At 40.7% G+C, this 24,734-nt stretch overlaps 1 protein-coding gene across 5 annotated transcripts in view; it reads right to left on the bottom strand.

The window, feature by feature from the left end:
• Positions 1 to 24,734, bottom strand: part of col27a1b (collagen, type XXVII, alpha 1b) — a 487,157-nt gene that overhangs the window by 279,332 nt on the left and 183,091 nt on the right. For all 5 annotated transcript variants that reach the window (XR_011882827.1, XM_072240297.1, XM_072240300.1 and 2 more), the window contains exons 11-12: positions 17,238 to 17,291; positions 12,165 to 12,209 (exon numbers count right to left, since the gene is read on the bottom strand). Coding sequence is in view for 4 of the 5 variants with exons in the window: in XM_072240297.1 (XP_072096398.1) it covers positions 12,165 to 12,209; positions 17,238 to 17,291 (99 nt within the window). In the remaining variant the exon portion in view is untranslated. The remainder of the gene's footprint in view (positions 1 to 12,164; positions 12,210 to 17,237; positions 17,292 to 24,734) is intronic.

The following is a 24,734-nucleotide window of genomic DNA, read 5'->3' as shown; positions in this document are numbered from 1 at the left end:
CATGGGCTATGTTATCTGTATCACTATAACTGAGTTGAAAGAAGCCTAACACATCAAACATGTTTACAGGTATATTTGATCAAACATTAGTTGGGATATTTGTCTACCTAGAGTTAGCCCTCACAGTGTTAATTTTAGGTGTTTGTGATTTCTGTCCCAAGAAGCTATTTTTAGATTTTAGATTATGAGGACACTCAGTCCTCGTTTATTGTCATTTAGTAATACATGCATTAAGAAATGATACAATGTTCCTCCAGTGTGATATCACAGAAAGACAAGACAGACCAAGACTGAAAAACCGACAAAAACCACATAATTATGACATATAGTTACAACAGTGCAAGCAATGCCGTAATTTGATAGAAGAACAGACCATGGGCACGGTAAAAAATGTCTCAAAGTCTCTCGAAAGTCCCGACATCTCACGCAGACAGTAGAAGGAAGAAAACTCTCCCTGCCATGAGCTTCCAGCGCCGCAAACTTGCCGATGCAGCATCCTGGAAGCACCCGACCACAGTCCGACTCTCAGTCCATCTGAAAACTTCGAGCCTCCGACCAGCCTTCTGACACCGAGCACCGAGCACCATCTCTGCCGAGCGCTTCGACCCCAGCTCCGGATGCCAGCAACAGGCAAAGCCGAGGATTTGGGGCCTTCCCCTTCAGAGATTCTTGATCGCACAGTAGCAGCGGCAGCAAACCGGGCATTTCAGAAGTTTCTCTAGATGTTCCTCTGTGCTTCTCACATCCGTCTCCATCAAATCAGGATTGTGCACGGCCCCTATTTAACAGATACGATATCATTTCACCGGAGAGGCTGTGCGCCCTGTGTAGCACCGCCATCTTCTCCTCCCTCCTTTTTGACCATCTGTGTGAATTACTTTGTCCCAGCAAAGATATTTGCCCATTCAAAAGTGTCTCCCATACAATTCAAAGGAAGCATTGTCAAACTCAAAATATTAAACAATGGTCATTGTAACTATTGAAATTTTTTTCAATTACCTACTATTATTTTAGATTAAGACAACAACAATGTGTTGTACTTTTGAGTTTGTGCGACTGTACCCAGAGGGTCTCCAGAAGATTGCCTGCTTTTTGTGATACAATCTTTATATCACCAGATTTAGTGTCTCTCTGGTGACTAAGGTCATAGTCACAATACCAAGAAGCGGTATGTATTTATTTTTAAAAACTAAAGACAAATACATGCATCATATTAAAGGCTAATTATCTATCAACTAAGTCATGCGGCACATTTGGCATGGATATAGTTTTGATATTAAAACATCAACTATAAGGAAAAATCATGGATTGACCATGAATTCTTGACTTTTCTTCCAGTTCACTCCAGATCCTATGTTTCAACACATATAGTACGTCGTGGCATCTAACATTCCCTCATTTTGTTTAATACTTGCATGGCCCACAGGCAGTATGGACTACTCAAGCAGGAATTGGTTTTCACAACATTTGTGAAGCATCATTTGTTGAGAGAACTACCTGCACAAATACCTGACCAGCGAGGCTGGTGGTGGAAAACTACTCTCTGTTATGAAAACAGGACCAGCAGTACACCATTTATTTAGCCTTCAAACCAACTCTGCCATTCAATACATCCAGGGTGGTCGTTTCCCAATATTGCATTGTAGGTCTCTTCCTTTGTCTTCAGCACTTATTCATCTGGAAACCTATCTGTCTTCTTCAGAAATATATTCAATGAATTAGTTTCTATAGCTCTCTGTGGGATCAAACTCCACAGATTTACCACCAACTAAATGAAGACAATTCTCCTCATGTCAACCCTAAAAACCAATGCTACCCATCCCAGTCAAAATTCTGTATGTTTTAATTTGATCCTTTTCATTCTTCTAAGCTTGACTGAATACAAACCTAATTGACTTGTCTTCATATGCAGTTCCCCCAATTCCAGGCATCAATCTGTTGTTTCTTCACAGCGCTCCCTCTATAGCAAGGGTATTCTTTCTAAGGTGAGGAGATCAAAACTGCTCATAATGCTCCAGATGTGATCTCACCAAGATGCTACATCATTGTAGATTAATACCTTGATGTCTGAGTTTGAATTTTCTCTTACAATGGTCGAATTTCCTGTTGTCTTCATAACTGTTTATTTCACCTCATTTTTTGTTTTCAGTAAAGAGACACCAAATTCTTTTGTTTTTACATCAGTCCACTTTAATAATGCTTTGATTTTTTTTCTGGCCAAAGTAGGTAACCAGATATATCTAGATTATACTGCCAAGTTTTTTTTTGCCGTTCACTCAATCTAAATTATCTGAAAGCCTCTTTGCATCCTCCTCACAACTCCTAATCCCACGCAGTATAGCATCCTAGGGAACTTCAAAATGTTGCATCCGAGTAATTGGATCCATTCTGATTAGGTGAGGCCCAAAAACTGATTTGTGCAGTTTCTTGCTAATATACTGTCTGCTATTCTGAAAAAAAAAACCCTCATCTCCAATGTTCTAAGCCCCAATCCAATATTTAGTCTCACTAATAACTCTTACCTTTATTATTTTACAATCAATCTTCAGCCAGGCCACCCAACAACGGTCTTCAATGTTACCACCCCAAAGTGATCACAGCCAGAATACCTCAAAGCTGATGTTCAGCTGAACAGCTGAACCATTCTTCAGCTCAATCCATTTCTTTCCCAATGACCTCTGTCCTAACCTGTGCCCAGTATGATAAATACTGTATATCCACATGATTTTCAAGCAACTCCCTCATTGACATCTAGGCTTACCCTCAATCCAACTATTACCCTGCTGCAGTGCTCCCTATCTTTGTCCTCACTCACATACCACTTTGACTACCAAATGAAAATGGATTGAATTTTTCAGCGGTCACAGCCCATCCACCAACCTAAGTTCTCCTCCAACCTATAAACTTTAAATGTTCATCTGACCACCAACTCTTCCCAATCGCAAGAGAGTTGCATCTAAAATCCAATTGTAATTAAAATGTAACAATCTGAAATGTTAATTCTCTCTCCATAGATAACATCAATATTCTATTTTCAGAATTTTCTGTTTTTATTTTGGTTTCCCTCTATTTTTGGTAAATGTATTGCTGGGTATACCATGATTTTACACATGAGAGCTAGTAGTTACTGCAGTCCTTATCCAAGTATCTTGCACACAAAATTTCCGTAGTTAAATTGGAACAATTTTCTATGATTTTATTTATTTGGAATTATTAATAGAGTATAACAAAATATGTTTTTAAGTCTCTGCATGCTTGGTTTATTTTCATTGTGCACTGTAGGTGATGAAGAGTGATCATTTTTGCCTAAATTGGAAAATTGGGAATACCCTAATGCGTGTTTTTCTTTAGACTCAGCCAACTGGCAAGTCTATTTCGAGAGAAAAAAAACTTATTAGGGAAATTCTCTGACCATAAGTTATGAGTGGAAAATATTCAAAGGATGAGTTCGTCATCATTATTAATTCTCCAATCTGCACATCTTGTGGTGTGGCACTACAGCTTGTGTGGGGAATCACAAGACGACATCTATTGCCCTATCTTTACTTCAGGCGTTGTACCATTTGCTGTTTTCGGCTTCTATTTTTATTTCCGATTTTAGCACTTTTCCCATTTAGTATGCCAAACTTGAATAAGGACTGCAGTGAGACTCTAATCTAAATTAAATCTTCCTCAGTTTCAAAGGAAATTCTTTCCTAAATATTTAAAGGCTTTTATTTCATTTCCAATTCATTAAACCTAGTTCCCAACATTTAATATATTTTATGTCAAGGTTAAATATTCTCTTGTCACTTGCATTTTAATGCCTTTGATATTCTTTCTTTAATTCTAATTCTTTACTCAATGTTGATATTCTCTATTTCAGACCTTTTCTTTATTCCTTCTCTGCCTCTTCTCATTTGGTCTTTATTTCCCTGTGGCACATGCCTAATAGAGGAAAGAGTAATATTTTATTGCCAGGAAGAGAGTCCAGGAAATCCTGGCATTCTTCCACCCCAGTGTTAGTTTCATCCAAAAATAGGATTGAATTCTCCCTGGGTGAGGACCAAATTTAACAACAACTTCAAGGACTGTTTGAAAATGCTCTTTGTGCAGATAAAAGAAAAGAACTTTTGCCAATATATTCTTGAACTGAAAATATCTGCATAATGTCCTTCTGTAGGGATATATGAAGGAGAAAGAAGGTATTGTATTTATGATTCTCTATTATTCTTAAACAACAGAAAAAAAGAAAACCTTCCATCCAAACTTATACTGGTTTATCTTCTATTTCACAGGAAGGTCAAAGGTTTGAACAGAAAGTACTGTTTCTGTGGATCTGTCCTGGTCAAAAACTATTTCCTAAAATTGTAACCTGATGGAAAATTGTGTGGCATGTTGTTGCATCTTTATTTAGGACACCAGTTCTGATCCCTGATCACAGGATGAAAAGACTTGGTATAGAGGAAGAAAGGAAGAGGCACAGTAAAACTATCTTATTCACACTATGATAAAATATTAGTTAAGCACTCATTGAACTCAACTCAACTCTAATGCACCATATGGTGCGATAGACAATAAATATTTAGTTTTCATGACTACGTGCACAGTGAATGACTATTCTGCACAAAAATAAGAGCAATAAAGTGCATTGTGTTTTAAAGAAAGCAGATGATTTAAAAAATCCCAATTTATTTAACTTGAAACACTCTTAGTGACTAATGGATTATTTCTAGAGTGTCGGGAGCAAAGGCATGTGGTGGTTTTGGCACAGTAAGTGGATACACTCAATAACTATGGATTAACATTGACTGTTGTAAATTATATTATTTTAACCCTATGTCTGCAGAGCATTAAGGCACATATTCACTGTACAGTAACTATAATAGATTTCTAGCATGAAGCAATTTATCCACTATTAAGGATACCCTTTCTCTATGTTAGTGATCTCCAAGATTCACACTGTCATGCTTAATACAAATATTGTGGGCCAGCACAGGGTTATTTTTGCCACCACACAGCTTCAGGGATCTAGGCTTTATTCTGACCTTAGGTGCTCTCTGTACGAAGTTTGTACTTGAATTTTGTGGGAGTTTCTGCCCACAGTTCTAGATTACTCCTGAATCTAGGATATGTGTCAATAGATTGATCACCTAACAGGTAGAGAGTAAAAGAATCATAAGGAAGTTGATGGGCATGAGATAGAGTTGCAAAGGTACAGGTAAATCAGAAGGAAGAATAGGGCCAATGAAATTGTTCTGCTGGATCTGACCCATAATAATTAAGTATTTGTGTCATCCATGAAAACTGATGCAATACATTCATTTAAAGGCACATATTTGATTTACTCATTTTATTTTATTTTTTTTTATTTAGTGACACAGTACAGAACAGGCCCTTCCGGCCCAGTGTACTGCCCAGCAACCCACCTATTTAACCCTAGCCTATTCACAGGACAACTTACTGTGACCATTTAACCCTCTAACCAATACATCTTTGAATCTCCAAATTCAAATTAGAAGGAGGAGGAGGAGAAGATGGTGGTGCGATGCAGCGCGCGCAGCCTCTCCGGTGAATGATATCTGTAATCTGTCAAGTAGGGGACCGTGCACAAGACAGACGTGAGAGTACGGAGGAACATCTGGAGAAACTTCTGAAATGCCCGCTTCGCTGCCGCTGCTACTGTGTGGTAACCGGAATCTCCGGAGCAGAAGGCCCCGAAATCCTTGGCTTTGCTTGTTTCGGCGGCCAGGGCTAGGTCGATGGCGCTCGGCAGAGGATGGCGCTCGGGCGGCTGTATCGAAGGGGCTGGCCAGAGGTTCAAAGTTTCCAGATGGATGGACTCAGTGTCGGCTGTGGTCAGCTGCTTCCAAGGTATCAGCAGTTGTCAGTGCTTTGGAGGTTTATGGCAGGGAGTTTCTCCCTTTTGCTGCCTGCTATTGGGGACTCGGGAGTCGATCGGGACTTGAGACTTTTTTTTTTTACCGTGCCCATGGCCTGTTCTTTATCAAATTATGGTATTGTTTTGCACTGCTGTAACTATATCTTATAATTATGTGGTTCTGTCAGTGTTAGTCTTTGGTTTGTCCTGTTTTCTGTGATATCACTCCGGAGAAACATTGTATTATTTCTTAATACATGTATGCATTTCTAAATGACAATAAAAGAGGACTGAGTGTTCTCATAATCTAATCTAAAATGATCCTTTTGGTCTCCCAAAGACCCTTTAGTTATCCTCTTTTCCCTTATGTATGATATTTTGTTCTCAAATTCACCAGATTTTCACATGCACCTTCCATATCTTCCCAGTTCTTTCTTAATTTTACCCTGCATTTAAGAGTTTTGAGCTCTTCACAATGCTTAGTTCCTCATTCAGCTCTTCCTGATAGGCATCCCTTTATTACTTTATCCTATTTTTTTCCCACCTGAACAGATAGCAAGATCTCAATTAGTGAATTACCACTTCTGTTTATTGGGAACATATTTGATTTTCAAATCTCACAGATGTACACCCTTACACCAGACTCCACAATATCTATTAAGTTCAGCTAATAGAAATTATGGATTAAGTTTAAATTCATCTTCCTTCTTCCATATAAGATTTAAGTGTAAATGTAGTACTGTATAATTTATATTTTATAATTAAAGTAACACACTGTAAAACTTCAGTGAATAAGTGTAAAATCCATGTAATAAAGCATATCACTTACAAATGTAAATATCATCAAAATGATATATGTAACAGCCTTCCTAAAAATTCCAGTGAGGTAAGTTTATACTAACTAATATTTCAGCAATTTTCTTGCTAAATAGTATTGCTTTAGCTAATGCAAGTTCCATAAATATTCCTGTTAATTATAAGGTATCAGAGAGAGTATTAACAGAAAAGAACTTGTATCCATTGAGACAGAAGTTCACAAAATTGCTGCCAACTATGTAGACAGATATACCTGACCTATCAGCAGATGCCTTGCTGGAACAATTGTTGCATTTAGGAGGCTCAAAGGGAATGTCAGAAAGGATGACATGTTTGTTAAAGCCACCCATTGTTCTTGACAATTTGAAGAAATAACAGTCCAATAACACAGTAAGGTAACAAGGTTGTCTGTATTGTGCTGTACTTCCTTTGCACGATGGAAGATGACCAAGGACATAACTGATTAGTACTCACAACACACTGGAGGAACTCAGCAGATCAGGCAGCATCCGTGGAAACAATCAGAAAACGTTTCAGGCTGAACCCTTCGTCAAGACACAGGGTTCCTGACGAAGGGTTCCGGCCCAAAACGTTGACTGATCATTTCCACGGATGCTGCCCGATCTGCTGAGTTCCTCCAGCGTGTTGTGAGTGTTGCTTTGACCCCAGCATCTGCACGGTATTTTGTGTTTATGATTAGTAAACATGAGTGGCATTTAACTTTTGGTGGCACATGAGCACACTTTTGGTTTACGTGATTAACAACAACATCCAAGCTTCTGTTGCAGGATTTACACTGGCCACAGTTCTACTACCTATCGACAAGATTATGCTGGATGGAGTATTCATAAGCAAGATCTTTGCATGGTTTTGACTTACCACTGAAAGGCTTCAAGAATCACTTGAGGGAGCCCTTGAAATGATTCTTCAAGCCTCCTTGTGTGCACTTACTCTCCAATGACGCTTTATAAAAGTTCCTCAGTAGTTGCTTAAGTGACATTCTGGGGATATGGCTTGCTCAGCACATCTACAATCTTACTAGCATAGTGTAAGTGCTTGGGATGCTCACACAGGTCAAATTTTTTGTCTTGTCATCTTATCCTTAGCTGTTACTGCAAAAAAAAATCATGTGGCAAGTGTACAGCTTTAAGCAGTTACTTCTGTACAGTTTTTGAGTTTTTGCATTTATACAACAGGATAAACTGAACAATTGTTTTATGTCTTCATTCCTGTTTGATGACTTTGTTTGTGTCCAATTTGCATTGGATCTACCAAAATCGCTTTGAGAATTCTATTATTGATTTCAACCTTACTTGACAGTGGACTGCAAAGGTGATCTTGTACAATGTTTGAAAGATTTGGCCCTTTATGAAGCTCTGCCTAATGCTTTTGCCAGCTGGTGGTGTAGTGGCTTCAGCACTACATTTCGAGGTGAATAGTCTGGCTTCAAATCCGGCCAGCCCCTGGCACGCTTTCTATCCGTGCTGGGTTGAGCGTCGAGCTAGCAACTCAGCCTTGTAAAAAACAGACAAATGGCCAAAAATGCTGCTCAACGCGCCATAAGGCACGAAAAGGAGCAACAGCAACAACCTAATGCTTTGCCGATACATAATAATGCTTCACTTCTGTCTTCTTTATGTTTATTTGGAGACCGAAGTTGTCAAAATGTAAATATACATTAATCAACAGCAGCCTCCTATAACTTCAACTTCATCTGTAGTCTTAAATTGAAAAGTTGCTTTTACTCTGGTATCTGAGATTAATCCATGTACCATGTTCATGAAAGGTATCTTGTTAGCATTGCGGAGAATAACATACTGGAATGGCTTGGAACTAATGCATAGCTCTGCTTCATTTCGTTGGCAACTGAGTGATTTGGACAATTCACCACGTTCACAAAGCACACAAATATAGCAGCACAGAAGTGCTGAATGATTGCAATTAATTACACTACACAGCACAGGAAGTGCCTGGCCTATCTTTAATATAAATCCATAGTTATTTTTTCTCTTTTGTATTCTACAAATTTATAAAGTAGAAAGTTCTACTGGCTATTATGTTGGTTTATTTACCTATACAAGGGTTAACACATTGTGTTAAGAACTTTCAAGAGTTTAAGGCTCCAAAGCCTGGCGAATGGAGCAGAGAGCACATTTCCTTCACCTGTACGGTGAAGCGCAACCCTTGCCTGATAATACACAAAAGCCCAGTGGTGAAGGGAAATGGAAGAATGAGCTGTTCCTACAACAGCAGTAACTCTCCAGAAAGGAAGTCCAAGGGTGAGATTGGGACTAAAAGAGTTATGAAACCCAACAATGCGAGGTGTGAGATTCTGTCGCTGAATCAAGATAAGGACTTAGATGTTTTTCTTGCCAAGTGCTCATAATGATATATTCATTTCCATCAACCTTACACATATCATTATCATCGTTACACTCAAACAGTTGATGCACTGCATCTGTGTGAAAACTGAAACTATAATGAGCATTGATTATGTTTCAGCATATCAAACTCTTATCATGCACTAATTGTACTTGACCTGGACAGAGATTTGACGGCATCTTCTCCGAATTAACCTACTAATACGATACAGGCAAGGAAAGGGCGCTGCGGCAGCAGACTGGTTTACACAACACTTTACGGGATCAGCGACCCGGATTCAGCTGCTGCCGCAGCCTGTAAGGAGTTGGTACGTTCGCCCCGTGACCGCGGGGGTTTTCACTCCGGGTGCTCTGGTTTCCTCCTACAGTCCAAAGATGTACCGGTTGGTGGGTTAGTTGGTCATTGTAAATTGTCCCGCGATTAGACTGGGGTCAAATTGGGGGATTGCTGGGTGGCTGGAAGGGGCTATTCCACACTGTATCCCAATAAAATAAAATATAAAAGAAACATATGGCCTCCCAATCTACTTATTTTACCTACAAACCTATTTTATGTTAAAAAAAACTTTTACTTTAAACCATTAGCAATTATAAAATCATGGTACACTAGCTTACAGAACTACAGTACATTTGCTACACAACAAAACAGTGAGCCTCCAAGAGGAGCACACCTTGTCGTTGGGTTTGGAGGTTTGTGTGCCTCAGTGACCCAGAGAGCTACGTTGACTGGAGTCAGGGCTTTATGCTTTAGCTCTTGGCAGGGTCACCCATGCCAAACAGGTCAAAGAGTAGAGGCCAGACTAAGAGTGGTCCACTGGTCCTCCAGGTTCGAGGGTTCAGCTCAGGGCGAACAACCCTGACTGGTCAAAAAAGACTGTTACGGAAACATCTTTGTGCGATGGTATGGACAAAAAGAGATGGAGGACCTTCATTGCTGCCCGAAACACCAGCAGCGTAATGGACAGTAGGTAAAATAGTGATAATGAATATTCAAGCAACACACATCAAAGTTGCGGGTGAACGCAGCAGGCCAGGCAGCATCTCTAGGAAGAGGTACAGTCGACGTTTCGGGCTGAGACCCTTCGTCAGCAATAGTGAATATTGCTATTTTTAAACTTTTATAGCAATCTAGCAGCAGAATCTTCATTTAAAAGATCAATACTCAGTAAATATTGTATTTTATGAAAAGTTATCAGCAGCTGTAGATCATGACCGGAGCCATACATCATACAATACCAGAAGAAATCTATAACATGGAGGCATTGTGTCAAAACTAAGCAGGAACCTGTACTGCATATCTATTATACATGAACACTTCATCTGTAGCAATGTGTGTACTATGGGTTTGCGAACAGGTAGAGCACTAAAACAGGCTAGTATTCTCAACTGTTTGATTTTTTTAATGTTCCACATGAAACTCATTCTACCTGATCATCTCACCTTGTCATATTCTTCCATTACTTTTTCCTTTATATTTCAACTGTAGGTAAAACTACTGACCTCTCTTTAAGTTCATGTAGCAGTTGCTTGCTGGCATAGACTGCTTTTACCTGCACAGTAAAGAACACCAGACCCTCACGCTGCAAATACTATAAACTGCTATTGCTCACAGAGCTTAGAATTTTCACATGATGTCTGCCTAATACAACAAAGCATTCTGGATGCAATGAAATCTAATAGAGCAATATGCTGCAAAATATTTATTGCATTAATCACACTACACCAAGTCTATCTGGAAGCTTTAATGTTAAGTCAATAAGCTTTGTCCAAATCAAGTCCATGCCAACAAAACTGACCATTTTCTTAAATTGGAAGTGTTTGTTTTTGCTCATTCTGCTGGGAATTGGCAGGTTTCAATTCCACTTTGTCCAAATTCTCAAATACCCAGGCACCGGTCATCAACTGAATACATTAATCAATGACAAGTAGGTAATTGAAACAACAGACCTGCTTTGCTGCTTACATAATTAATCAAACTGTTAATTGAAAAACAGTGGCCAGCAGTTAGTTCAAGCCTTGGATGTATCGTACTGCTGCAGAATTCATCAATTAGTTAAAAAGCTGTTCAGCACCCAAGAATTGGCAGTGCACCCAACTTTTGTTGCAAAGCAAATGACTGCCAATTCAATACTGTCATCTTGCATTATGCCCCAAAACATCTTCACCACTGTGTTTGTTACACATTTAATGTTGGATTCCAACTTGTCTTTTAACCTTGACAAAATATTTTTGTGCATGTTTCAATTATCAATATTTAACTTATCAGTTAGTCAGTGCTCATATTGGATTCAAGACACTGGGAATGAAATGAATAAAGAATCTACATGCTGAAGTTCAGAAACTGAAAATGCTCGGCTCCAATTCTCATAATCAGGAATTAAGAAGTTTTTTTTGCATTAAATTAAAATCTGTACACATAAATATTTGAACAAAGTATGAAGTCTTTCAATGTTCAATTCACATAACTTTCCCTTCTCATACAAATGTATAATAATCCATTCCTATTATACAAAAGCTATGATCCATTCATTGCATTCCAAAAGTTGAATTCCCATTCTAACATAATCCCTATCCAAGAAAAATATAGTTGCAATGCAATTGTGGCTTTGCACAGATTTAATATTGGAACTCATAAAAATGTCTTGGTTTCTTATTGGGATTTTATTCCTACAAAAGCTGCTTTGTAAGGTGCTGTTCACTTATGTTTTGTATCAGCTTATCTCTAGCCCCTGTAGTTTCGTTTATAAAGGATATGGGCCAAAAGTTTGCACATGTTAAAACACTGAATCATTCCGGCCTATAGTCAATGTAATTAACTTTGAACTGTGATTACATCATTCATTTTACCTCAGAAGCTTGCCTATGAATTACTAACTGAATCATAATAATTGACATTTTGTAACTTGAGGAAGAAATTATTGGTTATTTAAATATTAAAAAGGTCAAGAAGCATCCACATAAAATAACAATGCGTAATTTCTCAGTGCAGTTTTCCTTTCCTCTTTCATCCCTTAATTCCTTCCATAAATGTGTTTATATATTAATTGTTATCTTGGATGTTCTAAACGTCAGATTGAACAGCTGAGAAAAATGGAGAAAATCTTTACCGGCCTACCCATCTTGCCCCTCTTCCCTGCTTCTCCGGGTATGCCCTGCAAGAGTAAGAAATAAAAAATCAGACTTCACAATGTATGATTTAGCCATCTAAATGCTGAAACTTAAAAATGTAAAAGTTTGCTTTGGCTTGGCTACTACATGGTTATCAACAGACAAGACGTTAGGTTTTCTCATGGGCAGATGTACTGCCTGTGCATGGCATCACAGGCAGAGTGCGCTATATATACACTGATATCAGATTCTTCATAAACCATCAATTTCAGTTCTCATCACCAACATCTTAATGAAAATCTGTAACTCATTTAAAACATTTCTTGAAGCATTTGGCAAAATATGTTTAATCAAATACATTGGAATAGTCATTATCTGCATTAGCTGTGACACGAAGTGTAATACATGAGTGAAATTTAAATAAACTAGAAATCTAAAACAAAGCAGAAATTGTTGGAAACACTCAACAAATCAGGACACATCAGAACACAAAACAGAATCAATGTTTCAGATCAGTTCTGACAAAAGAGTTACGGACCTGCATTTTCTGTTTTTGTTTTAGAGTTCAATGAATCTTTCTTCTCATAAGTTTACCCTATTACACCTTTAGGGAGCACCTAGATCCAGATTTTAACCGATTAGCATTAAGATTTACACTTCTTGCTCATTCAAAGAACATTCCAACACTAACAGTATAAATAAGTGTCATGACAATGGTAATGGATGAAGTAACAATTTAAATCATATGCCAAAAAAATATAATGCTGTATAATGCTTGTCTATAGAGACAAACGCCTAGTTTTCCTTAGTTTTCACTAAACTCCCTCAATGCGAATATAACAGTCTCCAGATGGCCTCATTCAACTCCATGAGAACAATAAAATATAACACAATACCCTGACTGTAGCAAACTCAGGACTCCGATGGTGCTGGATTGGCAGATTTTCTCAGTGCGTCCGAAGCGATGCAACAATCATCACCTGGTGAGCCAGAAGCTGAACCATCGAAATTTCCAATCTGATATCAATTTATCATAGTTTAACTGCAATGTTTACACAACGACCTTGGAAATAACCCAGAGTGTGTCAGTCTAGTTGAAGCCCCAAGTATATTAATCTGAAAATTCCGATGAGATGATTTCACAGACGTACACATACACACTATAGCTTTTTGAAACAACCTAATTCAGAACCTTGCTTCATTTTGTGCGTTGGTTGCAAGTTTTATCCTGTAAGTGCATGAATTTGCTTCCTTAAGGTGGCAAGTGTGATCGATTCTCAACTTAGTTGCTGGATAAAACTTTATTTGATACGGAGCAAAGGGTGTTCCAAAGATTGGTGAGTAATAATGGGACTGATTACAGGCACAAGGAAATCTGCCTCAGCTCTCCCAAATGTTGAACAACAATGTAAATATTATTAAAGTTATCAGGAGAGCTGGTCTCCAAATACATGCTAAAATAAAATGAGGGCACAGAAGTTTGATCCTCTGCATACTGTACTGTATGTTCATTGGGCTTCATTGCAACATTGACGATATCCTGGGAGACCAAAGAAGGCGGATGATAACAATGTTCCATCAAGGGACGACAACTATGCTCAGGAACGAGAGGGAAAGGCAAAATGATTGCTGGATTTCTAAGGATAGAAATTGGGGTCAGATACCTGGTGAAGAGAGATTCAAGACACAGGAAACCAAAGTGATAAATGGGAAGGGGTTAAATGTGAGGTCAGTAGAAAGGCTCTTGCACCTTCTGGTTGGATATTCAGTGATAGAAAGGAAGTCATGGAATGCTTGGGATCAAAATAGAAAATGCTGGACACACTCAGAAGGCCAGGCAACACCTCTGGATGAAGACATAATTTAACTACTTAGTTGATATCAGCTCAGTACAGAAATATTCCAATAATCTGCTGTCTGAGCTTTCTGAAAAGCAGGTGGTTCAGCATCAGGTTCACTGTGTGCTGATTACTAACTCTTTTTAACACTTCAAGGCCCTGGTTCTTGCACTTCCTTTAACATACTAGGGCCTCGCTTCATACACACTCCCATGAACGCACTGGAACCCCAGTTGCTGCACTCCACTAGAGTAGGGCTCCATTTCCTGCTTTCCCTTCAAAGCACTGGGGCCCCGATTCTCATGTTTCTTTTAAAGCATTGGAACCCCAGTTTCTACATGCCCTTTAACACACTGGAGCACTTTATCTGCGTTCTCTTTTAAACTTACTAGGTTCATTGAAACATTTATTACACAACTGTGTAACATCCAAAAACAGCAATTTAAAAGTCTATTGGAGTATTAATTAGAACTCAAAGTTCAAAGTTCAAAATACATTTATTATCAAAGTATAAACTCTGAACTACATCCAATAGTAGAATCAACCTGTCAGTCCGACACCACCAAAATCCTGCCTGTGCCAAAAAGTTTTACTGGTATTTCTGACAATTTCTGCTTTTATTACAGATTTCCAGCATTTGCAGCTTTTACACGGGGGATTATTAGATAAATTGCTTGTTAATAATACCACAGTTTTGTTTGGACATAGGAGGGTTAACACAGTGTTGGTTTATCAATTATAAGGACACACTAACAAAAGTATTTCATATCCACTTTTTCACCATCTTCACTTACACTGGGTTTTGCCTTTATTATCTGCACACTAACTTGCATCACCCCAATTATCAAATACCCTTGTGCTTTCTCAACGACGCTGGCTTTGGACTCAGCAATACCTCAACTTTTCAATACATATCCCTGCGTTCAAAGGAAAATGTTTAAAATACATTTATTATCAAAGTACGTATACTATGTACAATCTGGAGATTTACCTCCTTATAGGCAGCCACACAAAAAAAATCATTAAGAAGGAAGATAATCAAACACCCAATGAGCCAAAGAGTAAATCACACAAATGATAAAATGTAAGTAATTAACATTCAGAATTAAAGTTCACAGCCATGAATCTAGTCATCAAATGCCTGCATGGCATTGTTCATGATTTTCTCAATAATCTCCAACTCAATGGTCTTCAGAGATACTTGTCCTGCTCCAATTCTGGTATATTGCTTGTCTCTAAATTTAATTGCTTTGCTTTTGCTGCCCAGATGTGTTCAAATGCCATGAATCTCAGCTCTGGAATCTTTTCGATATTCAAAGAATCTTTGCTTCTGCATCTCTCTGCCTTCGTTTAACCTGCTTAAAATCCCTCCCCCCCCCCACCATTTCAGCACCTGTTTAAAATCTCCTCATCCATCAAGATTTTAATTTTCTACCCTAGCATCTCCTTATCTAGCTCAGTGTCAGTTTGTGTTACTTTACACTCTTGAGAGTCGATGCTTTGCTACGTAGAAACGAGTTAATGATATTGCAACACCACTGTCAGAATCATTTGGCAAATGACAGTGAAGATCGCCAGGCTCACCGTGGCACAGGGAGAGAGATATCCCTATTAACTGGAAAGCAAGAGAAACTTAGCTAACATCCAGTTCTAGATTTGACCTTAAACAGACAGCTGGCAACTACTACTGGAGGATTTTTTTTGTAAAATGATCCTAGCCTCTGCGATTGAGCCAAAAGCTACAGGTGATGATGGAAGTTAAATGTAGTCTTTCAAAGAAATAAATCATTCAATTAAACTCCTCATATACTACCTGATCCTGCTGCATCTCACTCAGCAAGATCAAGGAGCTGTTTATTGAGTTCAGGAGGAGGAAACTGGAGGTCCATGAGTCAGTCATCAGCGGGCAATCAGAGGTGGAGTGAGTAACATTAAATTCCTCAGTGTTATCATTTCAGACCTGTTCTGGACCCAGCATGTAAGTGCGATTACAAAGAAAGCACGGCAGCACTTCCACTTTCTTAGGAGTTTGTGATGATTCAGCATGACATCTAAAACTTAGACAAACTTCTTTAGATGTGTGATGGAGTGTATATTGACTGGCAGCATCAAAGCCTGGTATGGTAACATCAATGCCCTTGAACGTTGACATATACGCACTCTGATAAGAAGTTTACGTTGAACTTTGAACTTGGTGAAAATACTTACCTTACACTAAGTAATAGGGAAGCAAAATATAGGTTATATAACACGGTGAAAATCAAAACAGGAAGAAAATAGGCTTGACAGTTGTGCTGTGCATAGGTAATCACAATAATAAAACAGCAACAGATGGTGAATTAATTTCACAAAGTTCTAAGATAAATAAATCTTAACATAAATGCAATGGGGAGGGAGAGAGAAAGAGCGCTGGGAAGGGAGAGACAGGGAGAGATGGAGGGGGAGAGGGAGAGGGAGAGAGGGAGGGGGAGAGGGAGAGGGGGAGAGGGAGAGGGAGAGAGGGAGAGGGAGAGAGGGAGAGGGAGAGAGGGAGAGGGAGAGAGGGAGAGGGAGAGAGGGAGAGGGAGAGAGGGGGAGGGAGAGGGGGAGGGAGAGGGGGAGGGAGAGGGGGAGGGAGAGGGGGAGGGAGAGGGGGAGGGAGAGGGGGAGAGGGGGAGAGGGGGAGAGGGGGAGAGGGGGAGAGGGGGAGAGGGGGAGAGGGGGAGAGGGAGAGGGAGAGGGAGAGGGGGAGAGGGGGAGAGGGAGAGGGAGAGGGGGAGAGGGGGAGAGGGGGGAGAGGGGGAGAGGGGGAGAGGGGGAGAGGGGGAGAGGGGGAGAGGGGGAGAGGGGGAGAGGGGGAGAGGGGGAGAGGGGGAGAGGGGGAGAGGGAGAGAGGGAGAGAGGGAGAGAGGGAGAGAGGGGGAGAGGGGGAGAGGGGGAGAGGGGGAGAGGGGGAGGGAGAGAGGGAGGGGGGAGAGAGGGAGGGGGGAGAGGGGGAGAGGAGGAGAGGGGAGAGGGGGAGGGGGGAGAGGGAGAGGAAGGGGGATAGGGAAAGAGGTGGAGGGCCAGAAAGAGAGAGAGGCAGGGAGGGAGGGGAAGGGAGAGAGATGGAGTGAGGGGAGAGGGGAGAGGGGAGGGAGGGGAGGAGGGGGAAAGAGGGAGAGGTGGGGGAAGGGGGTGAGGGGAAGAAGGAAGAGGAGAAGGAGGGGAAGAAGGAAGGAGGGGAAGGGGATGGAGAGAGAATGAAAGACTTACTTGCTTTCCATTTGCCCCCGAAGGCCCCATTAACCCTGGTGGGCCTATGAAGCCCTGTAGAAAGAGGAGAGAAGCGCCATCAGTGGATCTTGCAGTAAGTCAGAGATGTCAGTGAATTATCTGGCTCCAGCGATGCAGCAGAGTGATGTAGGTGATGAACAAAGCCTTGAGGCAAGTGTATATGCCCATGGACTGCATGGTGCTGGCTTCCACGATGTAGTCCAAGGGCACATACCCTCACACCAGGGATCAAGCTGTCTGATGCACACTGCTTCTAGAAACAAAAATATGAAAAGCCTACCTTGCGATCCATACTAAAGGGAGCAAAAACTTGATTAAACTGTGACCATAACATTTCATTCTTGACATTTACCATCTCGGTTTGCTGAAAAGATACATTAAAGTACAAAGGAACATGGAACACAACCACAAGAGCAGTGACATTGATTTCTCCATCCCGAGCATCTATGGGAATGTTTAAACAGTCGATGTTTCAGGCCAAGACCCTTCATCGGGATTGGAAAAGAAGTCGGAAGAAGGCTGAAGGATGTTGGGTAGGGAGAGGATGTGATAGGTGAAGCCAGGTGGGTGGGATGGGGGGGTAAAGTAAGAAGCTGGGAAGGTGATAATTGGGGAAAGGAAAGTAGCCTTTTCAGTGTTTATCATGATGCCTATCTATGCCAATCTGCATTTGACCTGCAACCCTTCACTCCTGTGCTATCCAATGCCTTTTAAACCAGGGGTCCCCAACCTTTTTTGCACTGCGGACCGGTTTAATATTGATAATATTCTTGCAGACCGGCCGACTGGGGGGGGGGGGGGGGGGCGGTGAAGGTTGCCAACGGACAAGAGTAGCAGTCAAATGCGTTGTTTACCCAAAAGACTACAACAACCATGAAGCCTTGCGCGGGCACCAATGCGCATGCGCGTCGTGACCTGCCGATCCCCCCCCCCCCCACCAGCAAATCCTTTCTGGCGATTCTGTTCGTGGGGGTGGGTGTTAATCACTACCAGAATATAGGTGATAAGTGGGTAATACACTCAATTTTATTTCTAAAAGGGTTTATCTAACGAATTTAATATTAAACACAGAGCGTATATTTTCCTCGCATGAATATAATGATAAGTCAATTATCAGGGTAGCTTGAAGTAAGTGTTGAACGAACTTCCAGTAGAAGTGGCTGAAGCAGGTTCGATATGATCATTTAAAGAAAAATTGGATAGGTATATGGACAGGAAAGGAATGGAGGGTTATGGGCTGAGTGCAGGTCGGCGGGACTAGGTGAGAATAGCGTTCGGCACGGACTAGAAGGGCTGAGATGGCCTGTTTCCGTGCTATAATTGTTATATGGTTATATAGGTCACTTATAAGTCAATAGCATCATAACATTTTAAGTAACATTTGGATATTAAACGCACAGCACATATTTCCCCCGTATGAATATATAAAATCATTGCAACACACCAATATTGCTAAATCACTAGGAGCCCTGGGCTTGTTTTCCTGCAACAACACCATCCTATCGAGGGGTGATGGGAGACATCAATACTCGAAGGGGGTTCCTGATGTCCAGTCTATTCTGCAGTTTAGTTTTCGTTGCATTCATTGCAGAAAACTCCGCTTCGCAGAAAAATGTTGGAAATGGAAGCAACGTTTTCAGTGCTTTCATGGCTATCTCAGGATATTTAGCCTTGACTTTGATCCAAACTGCCAACAGAGATGTTATGGTAAACATACTTTTCAGCCCGCCGTCATTTGCAAGCTCGAGGAGTTGATCTCCTTCCCGCCCTGACACAGATGATGCGCGGGTCATGACCTCGCATGCGTAATGGCTGATCAGTGGCAGTGACAAGGAATGAGGAAAGGTGCAGCTAACTCATATCGCCAAATCATATCGCTTCCTTGCGGCCCGGTACCGGTCCGCGGCCCGGTGGTTGGGGACCACTGTTTTAAACAATAATCTGCCTTTAGTACCTTCACTACCAGTTTGTAACAGATAACCACCACCCTCTGCCAAAAATCTTACCCTTCAGGTTTCCTTAAATTTCTCCCCTTTCACCTTAAATCTGTGCCTCTTGATCGAGACTCCCCTGTCTGAGGAAATAGACAATATATCCTAAAACAAGAGAAAATCTGCAGATGCAGGAAATCCAAGTAACACATACAAAATACTCCAGGAACTCAGCAGGCCAGGCCAGGCCAAGGAAAAGTCAGCATTTTGGGCTGAGACCCTTCATCAGGGCTAGAAAAAAAGATGAGGAATAGTTTAAAAGGTGGGGGAGGGGAGGGAGAAACACAAGGTGAGAGGTGAAACCGGGAGGGGGAAGTTGATCGGTGAAGGAGATACAGGGATGGAGAAGGGGGAGTCTGATAGGAGAGGACAGAAGGCCATAGAAGAAAGAAAAGGGGGGAGGAGCACCAGAGGGAGGCGACGGGCAGCCAAGGAGATAAGGTGAGAGAGGGAAAAGGGGATGGGGAATGGTGAGGGGGATCCCATTACTGGAAGTTTGAGAAATTGACATTCATGCCATCAGGCTGGAGGCTACCCAGACGGAATATAAGGAGTTGTCCATCCAGCCTAAGTGTGGCCTTAACCCGACAGTGGAGGAGGAAATTGATAGACATATCAGAATGGGAATGGGAAGTGGAATTACAATGGGTGGCCACTCGGAGATCCCGCTCTTTCTGTACTACCTATGCCATCATAAAGTTAAAACCCTCCATAACGTCACACCTCAGTGTCCTACTTTCTAGTAAGAATATTCCACACGCCTTTATAACTGAAGACGATCATTCCAGGCAACATCTTGGTGAGTCTCTTCTGCATGCTCTTTTTTTGTCACCATGCCCTTCCTATAGAGTGGCAACCAGAACTGTATGCAATACTCCAAACAGAGTCTAACCAATGCTTTGTACAGCTACAACACAACATCCGAACTGTTATACTCAATGCATTGGCTCTTAAAGGAAAACATACCAAATGCCTTCTTCACTCCTCTCTCCAACTGTGTTGCTACTTTTTGCAAGCTGTAGACATAAACTGCAAAGTTCCTGAGATCCAGGCCATTTTTTAGATCAGATTTGACTTTCTTCTGGCACCATTTTCTCTGGCCACCATGATACCTTCTTGCTCCTGCTGGATTTTGTCATCACTCAACATGCAGGTGTAGTCCTCCCACACCAGGATCTCAAGATTGGCATCAACGAAAGAGTAGCCTGTTCCTATGATGTTAGTGCTCCCCAATTGCATAATAACTTTCAATCGTGTAAGTATTCTATGGTCAGTCATCAGGTTATTTTCAGCAGATGGGCAGGAATGTTTAGAATTACCTTTACTCAGAATAGGCTAAATATACAAGATGTGGAAAATGATAATGTTAAAATACATAAATTTCACTCTCTGACTGCACTGAAACAAAATGGCAGAGATAATCCCTGCACAGTGCAAATTCAACACATTTACAAAGAAACATAGACATAGAAACATAGAAAACCTACAGCACAATACAGGTCCTTCAGCCCACAAAGCTGTGCTGAACATGTCCTTACCTTAGAAATTACCTAGGGTTACCCATAGCCCTCTATTTTTCTGAGCTCCATGTACCTGTGTTTCTATGTTTCTAAAGACATAAATTCATTGCATGTAATGAATTTCTAAGCCTGAGGCTTTGTACTTGGTATAAGGGAAAGCAATGCAAAGACACAAGACTGAAAAGGATTACCATTTGCATGGATGACAAACATGTGAAGAGTGATTAAAATAAATAGGTTTCCAAGACATAATTTTTATGTCATCCTTTGTAATTGTATCTGCTAACATCAGTCTGTTCATCCCAACATTCACAAATATTCTAACAATTCTCTAAGCACTTAGGTCGCCATGCAGTATGCCAATAAATAGTCAGCTCAGCAAAGTATTACATTCAACTATTCCTGACCAGCATTTCCTTGACCATTCATCTCAATACACTAACAATAACATTTCATCAACATTCTTTCCAGCTGCCACTTCTCAAAGTTCAAATCAAACAGTCTCTAATAGGACTCTGTTTTAGGTGTGGAAATGTATGACCAGGCTCTAACATCAACATTTCACTTTGCAAGTTGCCAGGAACGCATCACAAACGATCATTTTGAAGTTCAGAATATATTCGTGTATTCATGAAAAACAAAAAAGATATTTTTTTAATTACATACATAGCAAAGTTAAATTAATCACCCTGATTCTGACCTACCACCCTGCTAAAAACTGTAAAGGGATGAAATGCAAACACTACTTTCTCATTTGGTTTCATGGATTTTGTTACTTCACTAAGTGCCAAAATTTAACTGGAATAGAATTGTCACATTTATATAATGAATCCTGTTCTGTATTATTATATGTATATTGAGAAAGTGAAAAATGCATGGTTAGAACAGATCATTGCGATTTATAAAGCTGGCCTGGAGTTTCATGAATACCACAAATTTTTTCTTTATCTTGATTTACTAGAGTGAGATTCAGTCAAACAAAGTGAAGCTCCATCCATATAAGCTAACCAATCAGGGATTAGTCATTTTTTTAAAGCATTGGTCTCTATACAGGAATTCTTTATGCTCTGACACAAAAAGTGAAAGTCACTGGTGAATGTTACGCATCAGGCCAACATTTGTTATTATTTAGAATCCCTCTTTCTAGGATTTTTCTGTCTTGCTCTTCACAGATTCGCTGCGGCGGAGCCCCCTGAACTTATCTGTCAGTCTCATCAACCAAGTACAGTCTGTGGTTCAGGTCATCTCAGACTTTTCGGTGTCTGTATGGTTAAGTGTAAATGACTGAGCAGAGCTGGAGGACACATGCTGGCTCTCCACCCTGCTGAGTACAGTAGAGGATAAGTGGTGTTGCTGAGTGTTGGCAAGAATAGGAAACATTACCTATGTCAATGTCTGAGGAAAGGCAAGTAGTTTATACTTTAATTTTAAGATATTGTAAATTAAACTTTTAAAATTATGTCAATCTATTAAACAGTTTTCAAAAGTCACTGTCTCACAGAACCCTCAATACCTACGTCCTCACACCAAGCTCCGGACTATGTCAATCAGGCACACTGCATTAGGAACAACCATGGCTTCCCCTTTACATTTACCTTCCGCCTCACTGGTGGAACAGATCATCCTTCGCAAGCTCCACCAGCTCCAGATCCCATTTCTAAACACATATTCACCTCTCTTCCCTTTTCAGCACTTTGAAAAGACATTCCATTCGTGACTCCCCTGTCTACTCTTCTGTCCCTATTAATCCTTTCGTATCTCATGGTAGATTCCCATGTAACATAGGAGATATCCCACCTGCCTTTTCATCTTTTCCCTTCTCCCACCAGGAACCAACCAGTCTTTCTGTATGAAGCAATGGTTCACTTCACTTCTTCCAATGTAGTGCACTGCACTTGATGTTCACAATGTGGTCTCTTCAATATGGGAGAAACCTATTTCAGACTGGGTGACGGCTTTATAGAGCTTCTGCATTCAGTCCACAGGAGCAAACCGTGGGCTTCCTGTTGCCTGCCACTTTAGTTTTTAGTCCAACTCCCGCGTTGGCCGCGTTGTCTGTGCTCCCTTGCTCTGTTGTAATGAGACGCTATGCAAGCTTGAATTACGCCTAACACTCAACATCAAATTCTCCAACTTTAGCAAGCCATTTCCCATTTTCATCATGATTGGCCATTTCTTCTGTAAGCCTCATTATTCCTTTTTCCATTAGTACAGGCTAATCTGCTGGAAAGTTCCATGGCCTTGGGATGAGTGAAACATAACAATCAGCCTTTAACTGATCTCACCCTATCACAGATATTCTCAAAGTCCTATCCATCTCTCCCATGAACTTCTCTGCAACATAAAATTTCCTTTACTTAATATCTCTTTCCAACTTCAGCAATTCATTTCCAACCTGAAATATGTTTCTCTTTCCACAGATGCTGTCTGATATTAAATTTCTGTTTTTTTCTTTACATGCCCAGCAATTGCAATTTTCTGGTATTTTATTTTAATATTCAGGACACTTAAAACAGTTCCAAGTGATTTTGTTGTCAATAGCGAGTCAATAAAGGTCTTCCGGAAGTTCTGTGGGAAAGGCCTCAGGAACCAACACCCAAGAGCCTGGAGACTCTTCTGCCTTGAAGTTTACCTCTCAGATAAAGGGAGTCCATTCAGCAGCCCTGCATATCCCTAGCAATATTTTGTAGGTACGTGGATACAATTGCAGTCAATATTGTGTCAGCGTACGACATTCCCTTGGTTGACATCTTCCACGTAGTGCACGAAAATGCCTTTTTATTTTTTTACGTCTGTTTTTCACCTTAAATGTGTTTCTGGGACTGTTAGAGCCTGCGGTCTACAGCTTGGAGATGGTTTGAGTGACCCAGTGATCCAGCTTTTTGTTGACTCCGAGAAGATTCCGGGAAGCGAGCACGTGCCTGAATGGCCTCGGAGTGAAGAAACTTCAAGATGGGGTGCAAGCTGATGTTTGACTCCATTTCGCCGGTTAAAGCAACCATTAACTACCGCTTAGAGCGCTGAAGAAGATTGAGACATCGAGGCGAACACAGATGGCAAGTGAGAGTTCAGTGCCAACTGCCTTCCTTTTGATCACTGCCGGAGAAGGAGTCTGTGACTGGCCTATCGCTGTGTGGCTCGCTGTGACAGGCGGGGAGGCCTCACGCGGTGTCCCTCTCTTTCGATGAATGTCAGTGATATTGTGGGATGGTATCATGGTTCTGCGTTTATGGATTGGTCTGTTGTGTTTAAGGTCTGTGGACTTTTTCAGAATTATGGTTTTTATATTCTGTGTTTCTTATCACCTGTTGCTCTTCCATTTTGTTGTGCGGGGGGGAGGGTGTTTGTGGGCTGATGTTCTGTTGTGTTCTGTTAGTTTTATTTGCGTGGGGGAGGGATTATCTTTTTTTGGGGGGGGTTCAGTGTTCCTATTCCATTTTGTGTGTGGGGGGAGGGTTTTTTGGGAGTTGATGATTGGGATACCATTCTCTTTTTATGCAGGTAGGGGTTGGTTTGACGTTTCTCTCTGAACAACTTTCATGTTCTTCCTTTGCTTCATGGCTATCTGGAGAAGACAAATTTCAGAGTTGTATATGGATACATATATTGATAATTAATGAACCTTTGAACAATGGGCAATGAATTCAGGCAGTGGGTGGGATCTGTTAGTTATCACTTAGAAAGTTCAGAAACTGTAGACATGGAAATTAAATAGTCAAATATTAGACCTAGAGCAATTATTGTTTCCATATTCCTTAATTTTAAATTGTTTTCTTATAGAGTGGGATGCCTGGCAACATTTACAATGAGGGCAAATACCGTGGATTTAAATTACTCACATTGGAGAACAGGATGTATTAGTTACCAACAACAATGGCAAGATAAACAAGTATTATTAAGCTTCTTCTGAGATCTAGCCTAACATTTTAGGGGTGAGAACTGGGTAATATTTTAAGAACAAAATT

Source organism: Mobula birostris, chromosome 22 (assembly GCF_030028105.1).
Source record: "Mobula birostris isolate sMobBir1 chromosome 22, sMobBir1.hap1, whole genome shotgun sequence".
Taxonomy (NCBI): Eukaryota; Metazoa; Chordata; class Chondrichthyes; order Myliobatiformes; family Myliobatidae; genus Mobula; species Mobula birostris.
Note: the sequence above shows the minus strand (reverse complement) of the source record. Positions and strands in the feature narration are given on the sequence as shown.